The sequence below is a fragment of the Pantherophis guttatus genome, chromosome 4, assembly GCF_059756535.1.
Source record: "Pantherophis guttatus breed Tessera chromosome 4, ASM5975653v1, whole genome shotgun sequence".
Classification (NCBI taxonomy): Eukaryota; Metazoa; Chordata; class Lepidosauria; order Squamata; family Colubridae; genus Pantherophis; species Pantherophis guttatus.
The window spans coordinates 128,662,760-128,681,342 of record NC_142066.1 but is presented as its reverse complement, the minus strand read 5'-3'; the positions used below and the strand labels follow the sequence as shown (position 1 = coordinate 128,681,342).

Genomic DNA, 18,583 nt, shown 5'->3' with positions numbered 1-18,583 from the left:
AAGCATTTATTAATGTTTTACCTATCCAACTGATACTTTGAAAAGATAAGGAAAATAGAACATTTCCCCCTTCCCAAATTCATATTGAATTTCAACTAACCTTTGGTAACTTCTACTTTTTTTCTATGTCCAGCCAGAGTACTATAGATTTTTCTAATAAGTTCCATATTATTAAGAAGGCTATTAAATCCATTAAAATAGGAAAAACTGACTTGATGAGAAGTAGTACCTCCAGCAGCCTAGAACAGAGCAAGTAATGAGAAAAGCAGGAAGAGAAAAAGAAGATATTAGACTGAAGTTTATATTTCAATCATATAACTTGAATATATTTGTTGTACCATGGAAGAGGGCTTGTGGAAGATTGTTAGATTTCTAAAACACCAATGGAAGTAGCAGATGATTTTTAAAATGCAAAATTAAAAAGAGACCATAATAGATTCTTAAGTTACTGAAGTTAATCATGACCAGCACACAAACATTTTCCCTGTTCCAGTGAAACCTAAACAAATACATATGCAGAATTATAACAACATGGCCAGTGATAATTTACAGAGTTCAAGTTTCAATTCTGTTGCAGTCAAAAAAATATTATAGTGTGCTTTATTTTCTCCAATGAGCAAATATTAAAGGTTTAAAGATGCAAATAAATGTACATCTATTAGGGTACATAATTGAGGGGAACTATAAAAATAAAACGATATACTAAAAAAGAGAAAGGGGGAATGTCATTGTCTTAATATTTAAGTACAGAGAACATCACGTAACATAAATAACAATGAAATATCTCTTAAGATTTTTCAAGCTTTGCTTTTACAATTGAGCCATTGATTTCTAAGAAGCCATATCTTTAAAATACATGTTTTAAAGATACCACTTTAATCAAACATTAAGCTTCCTTGCAACTTGAATATATTTTCAGTATTCATCAGACATGCCCAACTAAATAATTCTGACAGATAAGGCATCACATGTTGCTTTTCCCAAAACATAGAAGTTATTTTTTTTTTGCCATACTGAGTTGACTTTTTAAACAAGGTAAGATAATTCCAGAATACAAATGAGGCAATTTGTCCATCAGTAATAATTTTGAAAAAAATCACATTAATGAAAAGTCTTGCATACAACATAAATGTTATGCTTCTTAAAATGTAAAACTGTGGCCCAGCAAATATCATCCTCTTTCTATGAGATACAGCGCTGATCAGCAGCTGCAGAATTATATAATACAAAACGAAACGCTTACTAAATTGAATTTTTATAAAATAAATATCCTCAGATATAAAGAGATTACAAGTTGCATTACATATGGAATATTGCAAAAAATGTATGCATTTTCTGGGGGTTTTATTCCCACCCCCCACCCCTTGAAACATATTTACAATTTCCAACATGAATGTACTTTACAATTAATCAGGTCATATGCCTATCCAGCAAGTTTTCAATTACTGGTTCTTCAAAGTCTCAAAAAAAAAAAGTCTTTCTTTACACTTCGTTACCTGAATTCCTTAAACTGGAACCACAAGGATTGAAACTTGAACTCTCATGCATTCAAATCAAATACTCAACTACTAAGCTAGGGATCCTGAACAAAAGGAATCAGGTTGAACAGGGCTATGAAAACATTTTCAATTAGAGGGCCAAAGTCCAAGCAGTTACATGACATTCCTGCCACCAAATGTGGTCCAACAAATATGAATCAGGTCGAAATCTATTTTTGTTGAAACTTAAAATGCAATTTTATGACTACTATATATAAATAGAAATCATTAGATCAACTGGACCATGTACAGCTTGAATAACATTTATTAACATACACTAAAGTTATTGGTCATTTAGCCTATGCTTGGTAAATACTGATTAATAAGTATATGTAACTTCCATATGTATCCAATATCTCTTTAATACAATTTATTAAAGATATTGTTTTTAATATCAACTCAGATTTTGAAAGCTAAATAAATTTTGAATAAAAAAAACTCAACTCTTTGTATATAGAATTCATGTTAAATCTATTTTAGCAAGTTATCAAAAACTGGCCATGCATTTAATTCATGATTGGTACTATCCTCTGCTAAAAATATATAAATTGTACCCTTTCTAAACTTGGTTGTGGGGATTGTGCAGGAAGCAAACTATTAGTATAGGTTTGGTGGAAATGCCCAAGCAGTCATTACATTTAGACAAAAGTATTTGAGAAAACTAGAAAAATCACGAAATAACCTTTGACAATAAATCCAGTCACATATTTTTTTTCCTCCCTGTACCTACTCTTAATCCTTTCTTTTTTGACTGATATTTTTCATACCATAAAATATTGATTTTTTTATGCTTTGGATCAGTGGTGCAAAAATAATTGACTGAAACATAAATACAATAGTAAAGAGCTTTATGACTAAGAATAGGTTTAATTAAATTTGGTCATTTATTTCTTAACTATTATAATGAAAGTTTCCTAATACATTGGCCTTGTTTACAGAAATACTTCGGTTAAAACGTGTATGTTAAATTAACTACATTTCTCCTTAATCTTACAAAAAGCAAAAAAACCCAAACTTCCAATGATGTTTAAAATTTGATTTTGTTTCATTTTTAGTTTTCCTTTTTAAATTTGGTGGGAGGTTTATTTTTGTCATTATGTTTTCTTAGTTTAATTTAAGAGGTCTTATTTTTAATATAAATATTATACATATATAAACTATTTATCAATATACAGTGTATATATGTATCTTTGACATTGTTTTCTTAGTTTAAGAGGTCTTATTTTAATACTAATATTAAATATAGTATATAATCTATTTATCAATATACAGTGTGTGTGTGTGTGTGTGTGTGTGTGTGCATGCGTGTGTGTGTACCTATATATATATATATATGGTTAAAATCTCGAATGTTTTCCCGCGTCATTATAAGTTTGTTAGTTAAAATGTTTAAAATCTTGGCTAAGATCACAGCTTTTTAAATTTTTTTTAATTTTAAACATTTTAACTAACAAACTTATAATGACGCGGGAAAACACCCGAGATTTTAACTTTTTACATACACACACCCGCGAAAACTTCTCTCTCTCTCTCACACACACACACACACACACACGTTTTCTTTTCTTTTCATAGGTCTTTATGTGTATTTCTCTTTAGCCAGGTTCTTCCTACGTAAACCAAGATTTTTACGCAGCCCTAGTTCAGTGAAATCCCAATCCACTAGTTTCTAGGCTTTTTTTCTTCCAGCAGCTGCTCATTGGGAGACTAAGGAGACTAAGATAGATCTATTTCGGACTTATAAGCCCTCATCAGTTAGCCACACCTTCATCCCATGTATCCTCCCTATAAAGGTACAGTAGGGCTGCATAAAAATCTTGGTTTACGTAGGAAGAACCTGGCTAAAGAGAAATACATACATACATACATATATACATATACATACATAATATTATACTAATATTATACATATATAATCTATCAATATACAGTGTGTGTGAATGTGCATATGTGTGTATGTATATATACCTACATACACACTCTCACACATTCAACATCTACTGATATTGCTCTTTTAGGTTCTGACTGAAAGACACCATTACTGGAACAATTTTGCTCCTTACTCCCCCCACCCCCCCCAAAAAAAACAAAATCAAAGGAAGAACAGAAATATAATACAGATGCATTAGAAGGTGGTTGCTATGTTACTACTGTAGCCCAAAGAAACTAAATGTGAAGCTGATGATATATTTTACCTTTAAAAAAAACTAAATGGGGTTTATAGTAAGTTCCTTGGTAAGCGCTGCATTATTTTAAAAAGAAAATAAACCTTTGTATGTTCCAAGGAATTGAAATATATTGCTAATGAACGTACATAATTCTTAAGTCTGCATATTTCATTCTTGTGATGCTAAATTTTTTCAAAGAATTTTGAATTAAGGACTTTGTGCACAATCTTATAAAAGCTTTTTGGGAACATTTTCCCCATCCTGTAATTTCTGTAATTTCTACATCTCAATCTGTGTTCTGATTGATGTGTTCCTACCAGGATACAATTAATCACTCTTTCATAAAGGATAAAGTTGTTCTAGTGTTCCACTTTTTGCTTTCCAATCTTATCAAATATGTGTTTTATTGGGTAAGTTGGCATGGACATAATTTTTCAGAAACATACATATAGAATGGCTAAATTTAACAATCTTTAAAAGCAACAGAAATCTCAAAGTTTATAATAGTACTAAGCGCGAAATTGCTATGTATGCTCAGAATTCTAAGTGATAGAATGAATAATTAAAGAAAGAATGGGTTTGCCTAAAATTAATAGAAAAAGCAATTAATTATGAATCAAACTTTCCTAACGTAGTGTTATATGTACTGCAATCCATATGTTTTGTAGACAGCATGGCAAATGAAACAGTGAATTGAAAAGCTAAGGGTTATAGATAAATTGGCATTATAGGAGACCTGTGTTAGTCTACATATTTTCCAAATAATAAATTTTCCTTATAGCTTATGACTTTTATAATAATTTGTAGTTGGGAAAGGTGCTACTAAACTCCTTCAAATAAATTGGCAATAAAAGAAGTCGTTCACAGCCATTTTGTACCTTCTACAAATAAAAAGCACACTGAAAAAGAGTCTATGCATTTATAAAACTAAGTTGTGCAATCAAGAACTTCCTGAATCATAAGCACTAGTTCCCATTTCTATCATTTTACCTTTTAACGTATGGAAGAACTAAAAATAAAGACAAACTGTCAGGCTGGAGGATATATCTTAGTCTTCTCAAAAAACTACAGCCTGATGTTCAAAGAATGGACTTTGAATCATATAAAAGGGAGGCACAATTATTCTAACAAAGGTGCCTTCCTGATATATGAACTTCAGTTCCTAGAATTGTCAAAGTGGTATTATTGAAATCCTGGATGTTGAAATCCATACTTCTGAATGGAAATGCCTGAATTATATGTCTTTACTTAAGAACCATAAATGAGTCCAGAACTTTGTTCATAAATCATTGCGGTGTTAAGTGGTTACCATGTGACCTGACACGATTATATGATCGTTTTTACAATAATCACAAAGTGCGTCAGTATGGTCATTAAAGAAATCACACAGTTTAGTAAGACATGTGGTCATTAAGCAAATCCATTCTTTCAAACGGTCATTTACCCAAAATAGTACAAATTTTATTTGAGTTTGATAATTATTCAGATCTTTTTTAAACAACAACAACAACACAGTTGCTGCTAGTACAGAAGTGCACACCTGAATATCTGACATAGACTTCCTGTTTTCCAAGGGAAAAACGGTGCAAGAAATAAAAATACTATCCTAGTACTACCTATTGGCAGAGATATCTAGTCTGTTCTTTGCCAAATATTGCTATAAACCACTCATCTAAAGAGATCCATTTGACCAACACTTGGATTTCAACTTCCCAAATTCTCCTTTCAACATGATTATTGCTGAGAATTCTGGGAATTGGTTCTACATAGAAACTCCTAAATTGGGACTTGAATATGTACAAATTTGGGGATTTGGTATTATTATAGAAAACTGTTTTAACTCCTTTTGAGAATCAATTGACTTTAAGAGGAGAGTACAGATATTTAAAAAAACAAAAAACAGAGTAAAATATTGTGTATTTTTAATACTTCTCTTGGGAAAAGACTGGGAAACAGATAACGTGGAAATAGCCTCATATAAAAGTTTTAAATTGTATAGTGGTCTTTTTTTCTAGTAAATTGCAAAATGTAAATGACAGTTAGATATTTTTTTTTTAACAATAAGCAGAAACTACTTCCAGAAAATGAAATATTACTCTTCAATCTTATTCAAGATCAGATGTAAATCAATTACATTTCTACAATCACTGTTAATGTTAAAGTATTATATCACATTTAAGACATTATGCAAAGTTTCACGCATTGTGCAATTTAAAAGGTAACATATATCAAAACATGCAAAACATGTGGGAACTTCCAACTTGCCATCCATTTTTCAGATTGGTTCCTGGTGCTGCATTAATTGCCAATCTGTGAGTAAGCAAAAAGTTAGTCTTAGAGAAACTAACTTGCATGCATATGTGTCCCAACAGCGGAATGAATGAAATTCATTTGTTGAGACAGCACAATAATTTTACCCTGATGGTTCTAGAGGTCGTCTGATACAGCTCAAGTATGCTGGCCAAAACTCTGGACCTAAAGAAAAATACCACAGTCTTATGGGAAAGAAAACCTAACATAACTACCTAAATAGATTTATCATATATAAATTTCTATTGTATTCAAAGTCTGGATTATGAATATAGCAAAAATTAAAAGAAGAGAAAAATAACTTTGAAATAGGCACTCATTCTCTATTCCTTTCTCTGTATATTCGTCGCAATAGATTAACAATAAAAGCAAGGTGTCATCCGTATATATTTATAAACAGCAGGTAACTTACAGCTACTAGACATTCTTCAACAAAAGGTGTTAACATATGAGGTCGGATGGTGACCATAATATCCCTGAAGTCAATGGCTGTGACTCTTCCAGCTTGAGAATTATCTCGTTGCACAAATGCTTGCTTTGCATGTTCCAACTGTATTTCCTATAAAACATAAAAAATAGTTAAATCTCATCTGTATCTCTGTTATATTCTGCCTCTTCAATTTACGTATTTTAGTAAAGGATTGCACAGATATTTAAAGAGCACAACATCATTACACCAAAAGTAAGAACTTTCTTCCATCTACTGCTGAGTGAGCTACATCACCTAAGTAACTTGCAACATTATTTCAGCTTCAGCTCTTGGGATTTTACCCTGTTGTCCTTTAGAAGACATTTACTCCTTTATCATCTATATGTTGTGTTTAATTCTGAGAACAGCTTGAAAATCTGATCCATGCTGTAGATATTCAATCTGTCTCATAGCAGGAAGTTGTTCAAAGTTTATTAAAATTTACAAAGATAGTATTTGTAGCAGGGGATTAATATAAAACTGTGATTCAGAGTGTGCATGAACATTTAAGTAGCACCTATTTTCAATCCCTTAAACCAAATGTGTTTTTTCCAAGGAAGACAAGACAACTCCACAAATCCAGGAAATAACACAATTTCTTTAGGGAGCTGGAACACCCCTTCATGCTTTAACTTACCCCTTTCTATTCAAATCCAGATGTGGTAAGTACTTTTATTTTTCATCACAGAACTGAACTTTATTGAAGTTACATCTTTTAAATTAATACCCATGTAATAATCCTTAGAATTTCTGGGTTTGCATTTATTTGTCAATACCGGCAAGTCTGTACTTTTATTTTATCATAAATTAAAGCAGATTTCATATTATTTATCCCAAAGTGCTATATTCCATGAGTAAAGCATCACTCACAGAATAGTGCATACAACCTAATGCAAGCAATGATCCAGTCTGAGGCTATATTTTATTTAGGTTTATTGATATTTGAGAAAATCCATAAAATAAATACAGTAAAACCCAGTCAGTCTGGTTCTACAGAAAATAACAAAAGATAAAAATGATAAAATATTAAAAGTAGCAACCAACGCACACAAAAAATATCATTATCACCATTTAAGATACAAGATATAATTCAGTGAAGTCTAAATTAGCAAGATTTTTGCAAGATGTTCAGCACTATCTGCTTCCTGCTAAAACCAATAAATCCAGTCTGGCGGGATGATGCCATAGGAATCAAAATATATCAGTAGTTATAAAGGCATTTGTGATATCCCCATATAACTAAGGGGGAGCGTAATCTTTTTTTTTCCTTTTTAAAAATAAAAGCAAAATGGAAATAATGGCAAAATTCAAATATTTACTATACCTCACTGGATTTTAGGACTGTTATAATAAATTCTTTTTGGATCCTCATATAATTTTAGAATATCATGCAATATTACCAATCCTGGTAATTTATTCTTGATGGACTCGAGGTTGACCCATCCTTCCAATGTCTGTAAAACGAGGACCCAGATTGTTGGGGCCTATATACAAATAATGCTGACATCATAAACTAGTGTAAAGCACTACGGGGCGGTATATAGTTCTAAGAGGTATTGCTGTTGCTATTATTTTTGACTTTTAAAAATATTTTCAAATATATGCTTTTATAATATTCCATTCTGGGATGCTTATTGATAACGATACTTGTCAGTGGAGACTAATAACATGCAGCAGTGGGAATAGATATGCTGAGTCAAGTGAGTGCTAATCAATTAAAACATCAGTTATGACTGAACTTAATTCTTCAGCCTGGACAGTGTTATGGCTTTGTAAACAACAGCAAGAAAAGGGAAGTATATGCACGTAGATGGCACCTCATCTACATGCAAATTTTGAATAAAAACTTTTAGATTCAGTGTTCAGACTGTGAACATTAAAGAATTAAGCTATTTTTAAAGTCATGTAGAGGATTATATCATCTGCAGTTGAGAGAATATTTGTCAAGCTGTTTAGGTTGTACTGAAAAGCAGTTTTCATCTTTTCCCTCTTTTCTTCCTTTAATCTTTTTTTTTTTTTTTGCTATGGCAGCTTAAGCTATACTTCACTGATTTCACTTATACCTACCTTTTTGTACATTGTGGGGAACATCTCATAGCAATGTCAGAAAGTAAAGGATATTAGAAATAACTAATAAAGCTCCTCTGAGTTTCCAATTAAATCATCCTAGCAGAGTTCTTATTTTGATTACTGAATTGGAGTAGCTGATTTATTTTAGCCACTTTTTCCATATAGAAGGTTTTATTTTAGTAATTCAGATTGACAAACTGTCTATTTACAGAGATAAAATTTTACAGTTTTACAATTAATCAATGCAGGGATAAGAATGTTCGTCATAAACACACATTGAAAAGGAGACATTTTTTTCTCTTTTATAACCACAAAATATTAGATGTTCAGCATTTAACACATCCAAAATTAGATTTTAACAATCGGATAAATGAATACATTTGTGTAAACCATTCTGAAGTTTCTAGATGTAACAATTATCCTATCCCCCCAGAGACATCATTTGTCTTTTAAAGGGGATAAGTAAAACATCAGGTCCTTTGCCTGTAGCCAACACTATTCAATTGATGTTGCTTATTTGCAGGTCACATTACCTGCAATTCAAAAATGACATAAGTGCATATATATGCTTCTATGTAATGGGAAAGCTATCTCTTTCATCAGTGTGTCACTGTCATAAAACGTAAAAAAAACTTCTACATTTTACATATACAACTGGTAGATGAAATAGAACAGACTTCCTAACTGGGGCTATCCTAAACAGCAACTTCTATTACTCACTCCTAGCCAATTCTCATATTATCTGATGAATGAGGTAGAATGAAAACCCAATGCATCTGGAAGTTAACATTGGACAAGACAAAACTAAAAGTTTTGTTCCATTATTCAGCAATAATTTTAGTGTATTTAACTATTAAATGAATTTAACACTTAATGGATTTAAATGCTAGGAATGGAGTTAATAATTAATCAAAACAACTAGCCACGCATATACATGTATGCAAACATTTTTAAATAGTTAGTTTAAAGAAGGCAGGTGCCTAAAAAGAGGTCAAAGAATGTAAAGATGACGATCTACAGTAGAGGAAAGGATCATACAATTGCAAGAACATCATGAGGTAAATCAGAGCGCACACAGGACACACAGAGAAAAAAAAAGCAGAAAACAAGGAAACTCCCTCTTTACACTCACAGCAACCAATCACAGTTTAGGTTGCCTCATGTAGTGGCCCGCTCTCTTCAACGGATTAGCTATAACCATGTGTTTTTACTCATTGTACAAAACCCCCGTCCAACCCAATCCACTCTGATGCAGCCCCACTGGAGCTGAGCAATCAATTTCATAGACTCTCCCTGGAAGAAAACATGCATACACCTAGAAAAGAAGCATCATCAAAAGTTCCTAAAAAGATAGCATCATCAAGTTCTTCTGTGACGGGTAGAAAAATACTCCAAACTTCCCTAGGAAAAAAAAGGGGAGTCCTTGTGATAGGAGATTCAATTCTCAAGGGAACAGAACCAGCCGTCTGTAGACTAGAGAGTCAATCTAGAGAGATATGTTGAGCCCCTGGAGCAAAAATCAAAGATATTGCTGAGAACCTAATCAAAATAATAAAACCCATATTAAACCATTATTACCCTTTTCTACCACTACACATAGGGACTTCCCGCTCTATGGTTCCAGGTCCATGCGGCTACCCCGGCTCCTGGAAGACTCGGCAGCAGGCGGCTAGCCTGATCGGCCTCTTCTCCACTTCCAGCTGGGGTTTGGAAGCCGCAGAAGAAGCCAGCTTCAGTGCTGGGATGGCAGTGGCGCGGACTCCTCAAGGACCTGGTGCTCACCGGCTTCACCCACATCGTGATTCTGGGATACCACTCGATCGGTGAGTGGCACTCTGCCTGGCTGGAGGGGAGGTTTTCCGCTGGGTAGGCACCAAGTGGCAAGAGGTGCCAAGTGGCTGCTCTTTTGCGAGCAGGCTCCCGAAGAACCGGGCACAGGGACGTGAGGACACGGGCACAGCCTCGGGAGGACAGCTGGAAAGATGAGCTCCCCCCAAATAATGAGACCCCCCAAAAGGCCAAGCCTTTATTTCAGGGTTCGAAAGAAAATAAGACCCTGTCTTATTTTCAGAGAAACACGGTAAGCAGTGGGGTACCACAAGTTTCCGTCTTAGGCCCAGTACTCTTCAATGTCTTCATAAATGGCTTAGATAATGGAATAGAAGGGAAACTTATCAAATTTGCAGATGATACTAAGCTGGCAGAATAACCAACACCCTAGATAGGCTCAAAATCCAGATGGATCTCGACAGACTTGAACACTGGAGCCCTATCTAACAAAATGAAATTCAACTTAGAGAAAAGTAAAGACAGACAAGAAAAACGAAAAGTACACGTTTAGATTAGGTGAAACCTGGCTTAATAGCAGTAATTGTGAGAGGGATCTAGTGGACAATCAATTACATATGAGTCAGCAGTGTGTGGCAGCAGTCAAAAAAGCCAATGCAATCCTAAATTGCATTAACAGAGGGATTGAATCAAGATCATGTGAAGTACCAATACCACTCTATAAAACCTTAGTAAGACACACCGAGAATACTACATCCAGTTTTGGTCACCACGCTACAAAAAAAGATGTTGAAGCTCTGGAAAGAGTGCAGAGAAGAACAAAGATGATTAGGGATCTGGAGGCTAAAACCATCCATTGTTCCTTGTCTGGCCTTCTGTGCTTTCCTAACAGTGAGAACAGTCAACCAATGAAACAGCTTGCCTTCAGAAGTTGTTGGTGCTTCATCACTGGAGGCTTTCAAGAGGAGACTGGACAGCCACTTGTCAGAAATGGTATAAGGTCTCCAGCTTGAGCAAGGGGTTAGACTAGATGACCTACAAAGCTCCTTCCAACTCCATTATTCTGTATTGTCCAATCATTCACTGCTCCAGAGATTAAATTTTAAATATCTTAAGAAAGTGAATATATATGTACAAAAAAATACTTAAAAGAGCCAGTGGTGTCACATCTGGTGCAAATTATGAAAAATATAACAAAGAATTCACATACTGAGACAACTTTGAGTCCTGCTGTCTTAAGGTGATCAATTCATATACAAGAAAAGCTACAAAGAACAAGGGTTAAATAATAAAACTTGCTTAATTCAAAACAAGATTTCTTAAAGATAAGTCTAAATCTCATGCAAAGAACAGCTTTTTGAAAGAAACAACTCAAACTTCTGTAACCGTTTACAACAGAAGGTTCTTCTGCATAGAAGCCATATATTTAAACCCGGGAAGGCTACATAAGCTAGCTTTTTACCTAGATCTTTAAGGACGAACATTATGATGCATACGGATTAAGAGAGTTGGAAAGATCCATGTGTCACATGCATACCATATTGGAAATACCAAATTGAATACAGCACTTCTCCATGGTATTGTTAAGAAGAGAAAATCAGATTTTAATCAGTTTCCAAACAATAAAGATGGGCTGGATCTGAAGTCAAGTGAAGTCAGTAAAATGACAGTCATTACAACTAATAGAATGTGATTATATTATATGAGACATCTAACATCCTCTTCAGACAAAGAATTAATTAGACTCTACTCCACCAAGTCAATTTGAAGCATTTGTCCTAGCAGCATTATCTTAATTATTCCTCATCAAAATGATAACACTTCCTACTGTGAACTAACATCGTTATGTAAACAAAATTACAGACTTGATAGTCCTGAAATATGATCCTTTGTCAAAACTCTCTTGTGTAACAGTTCTTTATAACATATCCAATTGAAACAACGGGAACACTGATCTAGCCTTGTCTTGATGATATCAAGATATTTTAGCGCTATCATGTTTCCCCGAAAATAAGATGTGGTCTTCTTTTGGGCTTGAAAATAAGCAGTGGGGCTTATTTTCAGGGAGGTTTTATTTTTTTAAGTGCAGGAGGCAGTGAGTGCAGGGCCCGGCGGGAGTGGGAGCTCAGCTGCCACTGGTCCTGCTCTCTCCATCCCACTGTCTGCTTGCCCACAGCTGCAACGGGTCAAGTTCTTGGCATGCCCCATCCTCCACCTGCCCTGCCTACTGCTGGGACAATTCTCGGCCATGCTGGATGCTATGCTGGCCACCAAGTGGCTGCCCGTGCTGCTGCTGGCCTCTTGGGGGCTCTTCATCCTCCTGGCAGGGCAGCTTGATGTCGCGGGCAAGCAGACAGTGGGATAGCAAGGGCGGGGCTGGTGGTAGCTGCCCAAACACTTTTCGCCCAGAGGGAGTCAAAGCTTTGTCTGCATCATTTCTCCATCCAGACCAAAAGTGTTTGGTCACCTATGCGGTGCTTGGAAATGGAGCAAATCACTCCATTCCCAAGCGTCTATGGTTTGGTCACACCATAGGTGACCAAACACTTTTCACTCAGATGGAGAAATCACAGAGACTCAAAGCTCGTGTGCTTACAAAGGGGATGGTTTGAAATGGAGCGATTAGCTCCGTGTTAAAGCATCCCCTTTGCAAGTAGACAAAGCTTTGTCTCACTCTGGGTGAAAAGTGTGCAGCAGAGCCAGGCAGAGGTAATCCCAATGCACTGCCTACTCTGTCCCACTGTTTCTCGGCTTGTTTGGGGCTTCTTAGACCTGGTTCCTTATCTTGCCTCATCAGCGTGACACCAAGCCACAGTACCCATGAACACCCAAGTATTTGTTTGCTTAGCTGTCTTCTTTTCCAGTTCCTTGTACTGACCTTTTGCTTTCGCAACCAGCTATTTCAACCAAAGCAGAATGCTTTGCTGCCTATGCTATCTCCTTTTCGGACACAGCTCCTCTGGCAGATGATCCAATACAGGCTCTCTGAGATTTCAGAAAGCTGTAGTACTTTCAGAAAGCTGCAGGCAGGCTGCCAAACCAACAAATCCTGATCATGTGACTACAGGAACACCAACTGCTATAACTTTGGGCACAGGTAAGAAATCCATTTTTTTCAGCATTATTGAAATTTCAAACGGTTGCTGAACAAATAGTCATAAAGTGAGAACTACTTGTATGTTTATTATATACACACACTAGGGAGGGAGGGGGAGAGGGAAAGAGAGAGAGAGAGAGGGAGAGGGAGAGAGAGAGAGAATGAGAGCGCACACAAATATTTAGCGATCTAGATTAAATAGAAATCTATATGGGAAAATATATAGCAATTTAAATATATAGCATTTTAAAGTTCTTTGTTAAGATTTAAAATTATTGTCAAAACTCACCAATAAGAATTGGGTGAACTCTGCATATGTTAGACGCCTTTTCCGATCTTTTCCAAAATGTAGCTGTACAAATTCAGAGTTCCAGTTAAAAGGAATCCGGCGATGAATTGTGGTCTGCCCAAACACCTGTTTAACATCCTCTGGGAAAGAAAATAAAAAAGGGGAAGAACTGAATTAGCGCAAACAGATCTGAAGCAAAGTTGATTTATTCTTTCACAGGATTTATTATCTGAATAGATTCATACGGATCTGGATGGGGAGGAACAGGCTCAGGCTCAACCCTTCCAAGACTGAGTGGCTGTGGTTCCCGGCATCCCGATATAGTCAGTTGACTCCATCACTGACTATTGGGGGCGAGTCTTTGGCCCCCACAGAGAGGGCTCGCAATCTGGGAGTCCTCCTGGATACACAGCTGTCCTTGGAGGAACATCTGACGGCTGTAACCAGGGGGACCTTTTATCAGGTTCGCCTGATCCGCCAGTTGCGGCCCTTTCTTGATCGGGATTCCCTGTGCACAGTCACTCATGCCCTCGTGACCTCTCGCCTTGATTACTGTAACGCTCTCTACATGGGGCTCCCCTTGAAGAGCACCCGGAGGCTCCAACTGGTCCAGAACGCAGCAGCGCGGGTAGTGACGGGAGCAGCATGGTGCTCCCATGTAACACCGCTCCTGCGCGAGCTGCACTGGCTCCCAGTGGTCTTCCGGGTGCGCTTCAAGGTGTTGGTTATCACCTTTAAAGCGCTCCATGGCATAGGGCCTAGCTATCTCCGAGACCGCCTGCTGCCACCGACGACCTCCCATCGACCCGTGCGCTCCCAGAGAGGGCCTCCTCGGGGTGCCATCAGCCAAACAATGCAGGCTGGTGACCCCCAGGGGGAGGGCCTTCTCTGTGGGGGCTCCCACCCTCTGGAATCAGTTGCCCCCTGAGATAAGGAGAATCCATGACCTCAGTGCCTTCCGCCGTGCCCTTAAAACCTTCCTTTTCCAACAAGCCGGGCTGGCCTAATTCTTTTTACATGTTTTTTAATTGTTTGGTTTATTGCTTTAATTAATGGGGCCAAATTTATATATATATTTTTAACTGTATTTTAATATTTGTATTTGATGTTTTTATTTGGCTGTTCACCGCCCTGAGTCCTCAGGGAGAAGGGCGGTATACAAATTCAAAAATAAATAAATAAATAAATTTAAATAAATCTTAACTAATCTATCTGCGACCTAATGTACAGATGTATGCTACAAAATACTGAACCACAGATTGTCCATTTTCTCCTCTCCTTTAAGAGATACCATAACATTATTAAGTATGATAAGTATGATTATTAAGTAGTCATTAAGTATGACTATTTATAAGTCAGCTTTCCCCAGCCTTTTAGGATTTCTATTCCAAAAACATTGTAACATTATGAAGTCTATGCTGCCTGGGAATTATGCAGGCTACAAATCTTGGGAACTTTAGAGGGCACCAGGTTGGTGATGTCTGGCATGAGCTACTTTTTAGTGTTTTCACTCATGTATCTTGGCAGTCTTCAGCAACCCACTTCCTTATCTCAGGTTTCAATGAGATATTTGCCATTCAGAAACTTAAGTCTCTCGCTTCTTTCCTTCCTGGCTTGGTGAACATCAGTTTCAAAATAATGTACAGAGTAACTGCAATATACTGACATGTCATCTAGCATTTCTTTAATTCATTCAAATGATACACAACTTATTTTAGATACACATAGTTGAATTTTACTTACTACACAAGTGACAGTCCAGCTTCAAAACAGCCCATTATACGAAACGGCCTACTGGCTTTTGTTTTTCGTAGAGTAGAGTAGAGTAGAGTAGAGTAGAGTAGGGTAGGGTAGGGTAGGGTAGGGTAGGGTAGGGTAGGGTAGGGTAGGGTACGGTAGGGTACGGTAGGGTAGGGTAGGGTAGGTAGAGTAGGATAGAGTAGAGTAGAATAGAATAGAGTATAACAGAACAGAACAAGTTTGCTTGGCCAAGTGTGATTAGACACACAAGTAATTTTGTGTGCAGAAGCTCTCAGTATACATGCAAAGTAACAGAGTCACAATAATCATAATAATAATATCAATAAGAGAGAACAGTAAAGAAGGTAAGGATAAAAATAATGCTACAATCATGCCAATATAGGTAAATGTACATAGAAGTTAGAGCAGGGGTCCTCAAACATTTTGAACAGGGGGCCACTTCACGGTCCCTCAGACTGTTGGAGGGCCGGACTGGGTGGGCAAGTGTGGCTATGTGGTTATGTGACTGGGTGGGTGTGGCCAATTTAGCAGTCCTTAATAATACACACAAATTGAACTTTGTTTTCCTCCTGGGGGTGTTTTATTTGCTTTTGTTTGCCTTTTCTTTTTATTAGGTCATTTTTTTTGTTTAGGAGTCTAGTGGTCCACTTCAGAAAACTCAGTTTTGCAGCAATTCTTCTCAGCCTCAAGGAGGTTACAATCACCTCCTACAAATCTCTCTCCTTCTCTCATCTCTCTCAGAAAAGAAAAGTGTGCTAGAAGAGCAAAGGGTGTGGAGAAGAGAAACCTTGCTGAATTCCATTCCATTCCATCCCACTCGTATTCCTATTCCCGTTCCCATTCCCACTCCCATTCCATCCTATTGCTATTGCTATTCCATCCCATCCTTATTCCCATTCCATCCTCTCCTATTTCCATTCCATTCCATTCTTTCTCTCAGGAAAGAAAAGTGTCCTAGAAGAGCAAAGGGGGTGGGAAAGAGAAATCTTGCTGAATTCCATTCCCTTCCATCCCATTCCTATTCCTACTTTTTTTTATTTATATGCCGCCGTTCTCCGGAGACTCAGGGCGGCTTACAAGGCGTTAAGCAATAGCCTTCATACTTTTGTATATTTTATACAAAGTCAGCTTATTGCCCCCACAAACCGGGTCCTCATTTTGCCTACCTTAGAAAGGATGGAAGGCTGAGTCAATCTTGAGCTTGGTGAGAATTGAACTCGCAGTAATTTAGCTGGAAGCTAAATACTACCTTTAACAGTAGCGTTAGTCTGCTGCGCCACTTAGGCTCCTATTCCCATTCCCATTCCCATTCCATCCTATTGCTATTGCTATTCCATCCCATCCCATCCCTATTCCCATTCCATCCTCTCCTATTTCCATTCCATTCCATTCTCTCTGTCAGGAAAGAAAAGTGTGCTAGAAGAGCAAAAGGGGTGGAGAAAGAGAAACCTTGCTGAATTTCATTCCATTCCATTCCATCCTATTCCATTCCCATTCCCATTCCATCCTATTGCTATTGCTATTCCACCCCATGCCTATTCCCATTCCATTCTCTCCTATTTCCATTCCATTCCATTTTATTCTATTTGTATTGTGGCAGTCCCAATCCGCTTTTGGGATATTACTGGCTGCCCGGGAACTTCCTCCACATGTGCCGAACGTGTGCAACAGGTTCAGGCAAGAGCTTCCCACGTCTGGCAAGCAGGTTCGGGCCAGGCAGCATCACTTGGAGCAGATCTGGCAAGGAAGCCCCAAGATGGGGGGTCAGCAGCGCTGATCCGCTGGCCAGCCAGCCCTTTCTGCCTGCCTCTCCAGGGGTGATGACCATCCTCCTTTGGGGGGCAGGCAGCCTTGCTGGCCATAGCCTCATAACTGCCAAGCACTAAGTGAGAGAAGGATGGGCAGCCAAGCACCGGTGGTGAGAGGGGAAGGAAGAGGTGCAGGTGACTGTTGCAGCAACCGCTTCCTCTCTCACATGGATCTCGCCAGCCCTGCTTTGCCAACAAGTGCCTGCCGGCTTGCAGGAGCCTCTTTCGGGCCAGCTGCTTGCCTGCTTGAAGCATGCTGGAAGGAAGAAAGGAGGTTCATTCAGAGCAGCTGACACCATTGTGCTCAGGAGCGAAAGGTGGCTGACTTGTAGGGCAAGAGAGCTACCAGCAGAGGAAAGAGCTCAAAGATTTGCCATCATCACTCCGCCGAGGGGAAAAAACCTTAAGGGTCCCAATGGAGAGGTTGTACCTGCCGCGTAATTATGCATCTATTCCAAGAATCGCGCTTAGTGCCATGGAGGCGCTTTCCCGAGGGCCGCCCGCTCACCATCCCCTCCGCCTCGGGCCCCGCATCCAGCCCAGGACCGGGATATGCGCCACTTCCATGCAACTCTGGCCACCAGTGCCGCTCTGGTGTTTTGCGTGCTTTCAGGCCTCCCGCCTCTTTATGCTTCTGCTCTGTTTCACCCAGGACAAGCGTACAGGTACCTGGCACTAAGCGCAACTCTTGGAAGCAATGCGTAATTACATGGCAGGCACAGCCTCTTCCATTGGGACTCTTCAGCTTTCTCCCCCTCAGTGGAGCAATGGTGGACTGAAGTCCCTGGTAAATCTTTGAGCTCTTTCCTCGGCGAAAGGCATGTCCCTTTATTGGCTGATAGAGTGCTTCTGGGGGTGGGGGAGAGCAAAAAAGGGGCCCTCAGAGGACTCCTAGGCCTGTTTTTCCTTCCCTCGTCCCCACAAGCACTCTGCTGGCCATAAATGAGGTCTGCGAAGGCCTTCCAGGAGCTCCACACGGCCCATTTTTCCCTCCCCCGTCCCCACAAGCACTCTGCCGGCCATAAACGTGGTCTGTGAAGGCCTCCCAGGAGCTCCGCTTTTCCCTCCCCCATCCCCACAAACACTTTGCTGGCCATAAATGAGGTCTGCGAAGGCCTCCTGGGAGCTCTGCGTAGCCCATTTTTCCTTCCCCCATCCCCACAAGCACTTTGCCTGCTAAAATAAGTACTGCGCTTGGCTGAAGGGTGGGGACTGGTGGTTGGGCGGGGTGAGATGGGCGGAGCAGCCTCTGGATCCCCCATGGGCTGGATTAATGGCTTGGGCG

General features: G+C 38.5%; 1 protein-coding gene across 6 annotated transcripts in view; it reads right to left on the bottom strand.

The window, feature by feature from the left end:
* The window catches only part of SLC25A13 (solute carrier family 25 member 13), a 153,612-nt gene that overhangs the window by 58,517 nt on the left and 76,512 nt on the right, over positions 1-18,583 (bottom strand). For all 6 annotated transcript variants that reach the window (XR_015734049.1, XM_034402107.3, XM_087892760.1 and 3 more), the window contains 3 exons: positions 13,730-13,869; positions 6,429-6,575; positions 101-239 (listed from right to left, as the gene is read on the bottom strand). Coding sequence is in view for 5 of the 6 variants with exons in the window: in XM_034402107.3 (XP_034257998.2) it covers positions 101-239; positions 6,429-6,575; positions 13,730-13,869 (426 nt within the window). In the remaining variant the exon portion in view is untranslated. The remainder of the gene's footprint in view (positions 1-100; positions 240-6,428; positions 6,576-13,729; positions 13,870-18,583) is intronic.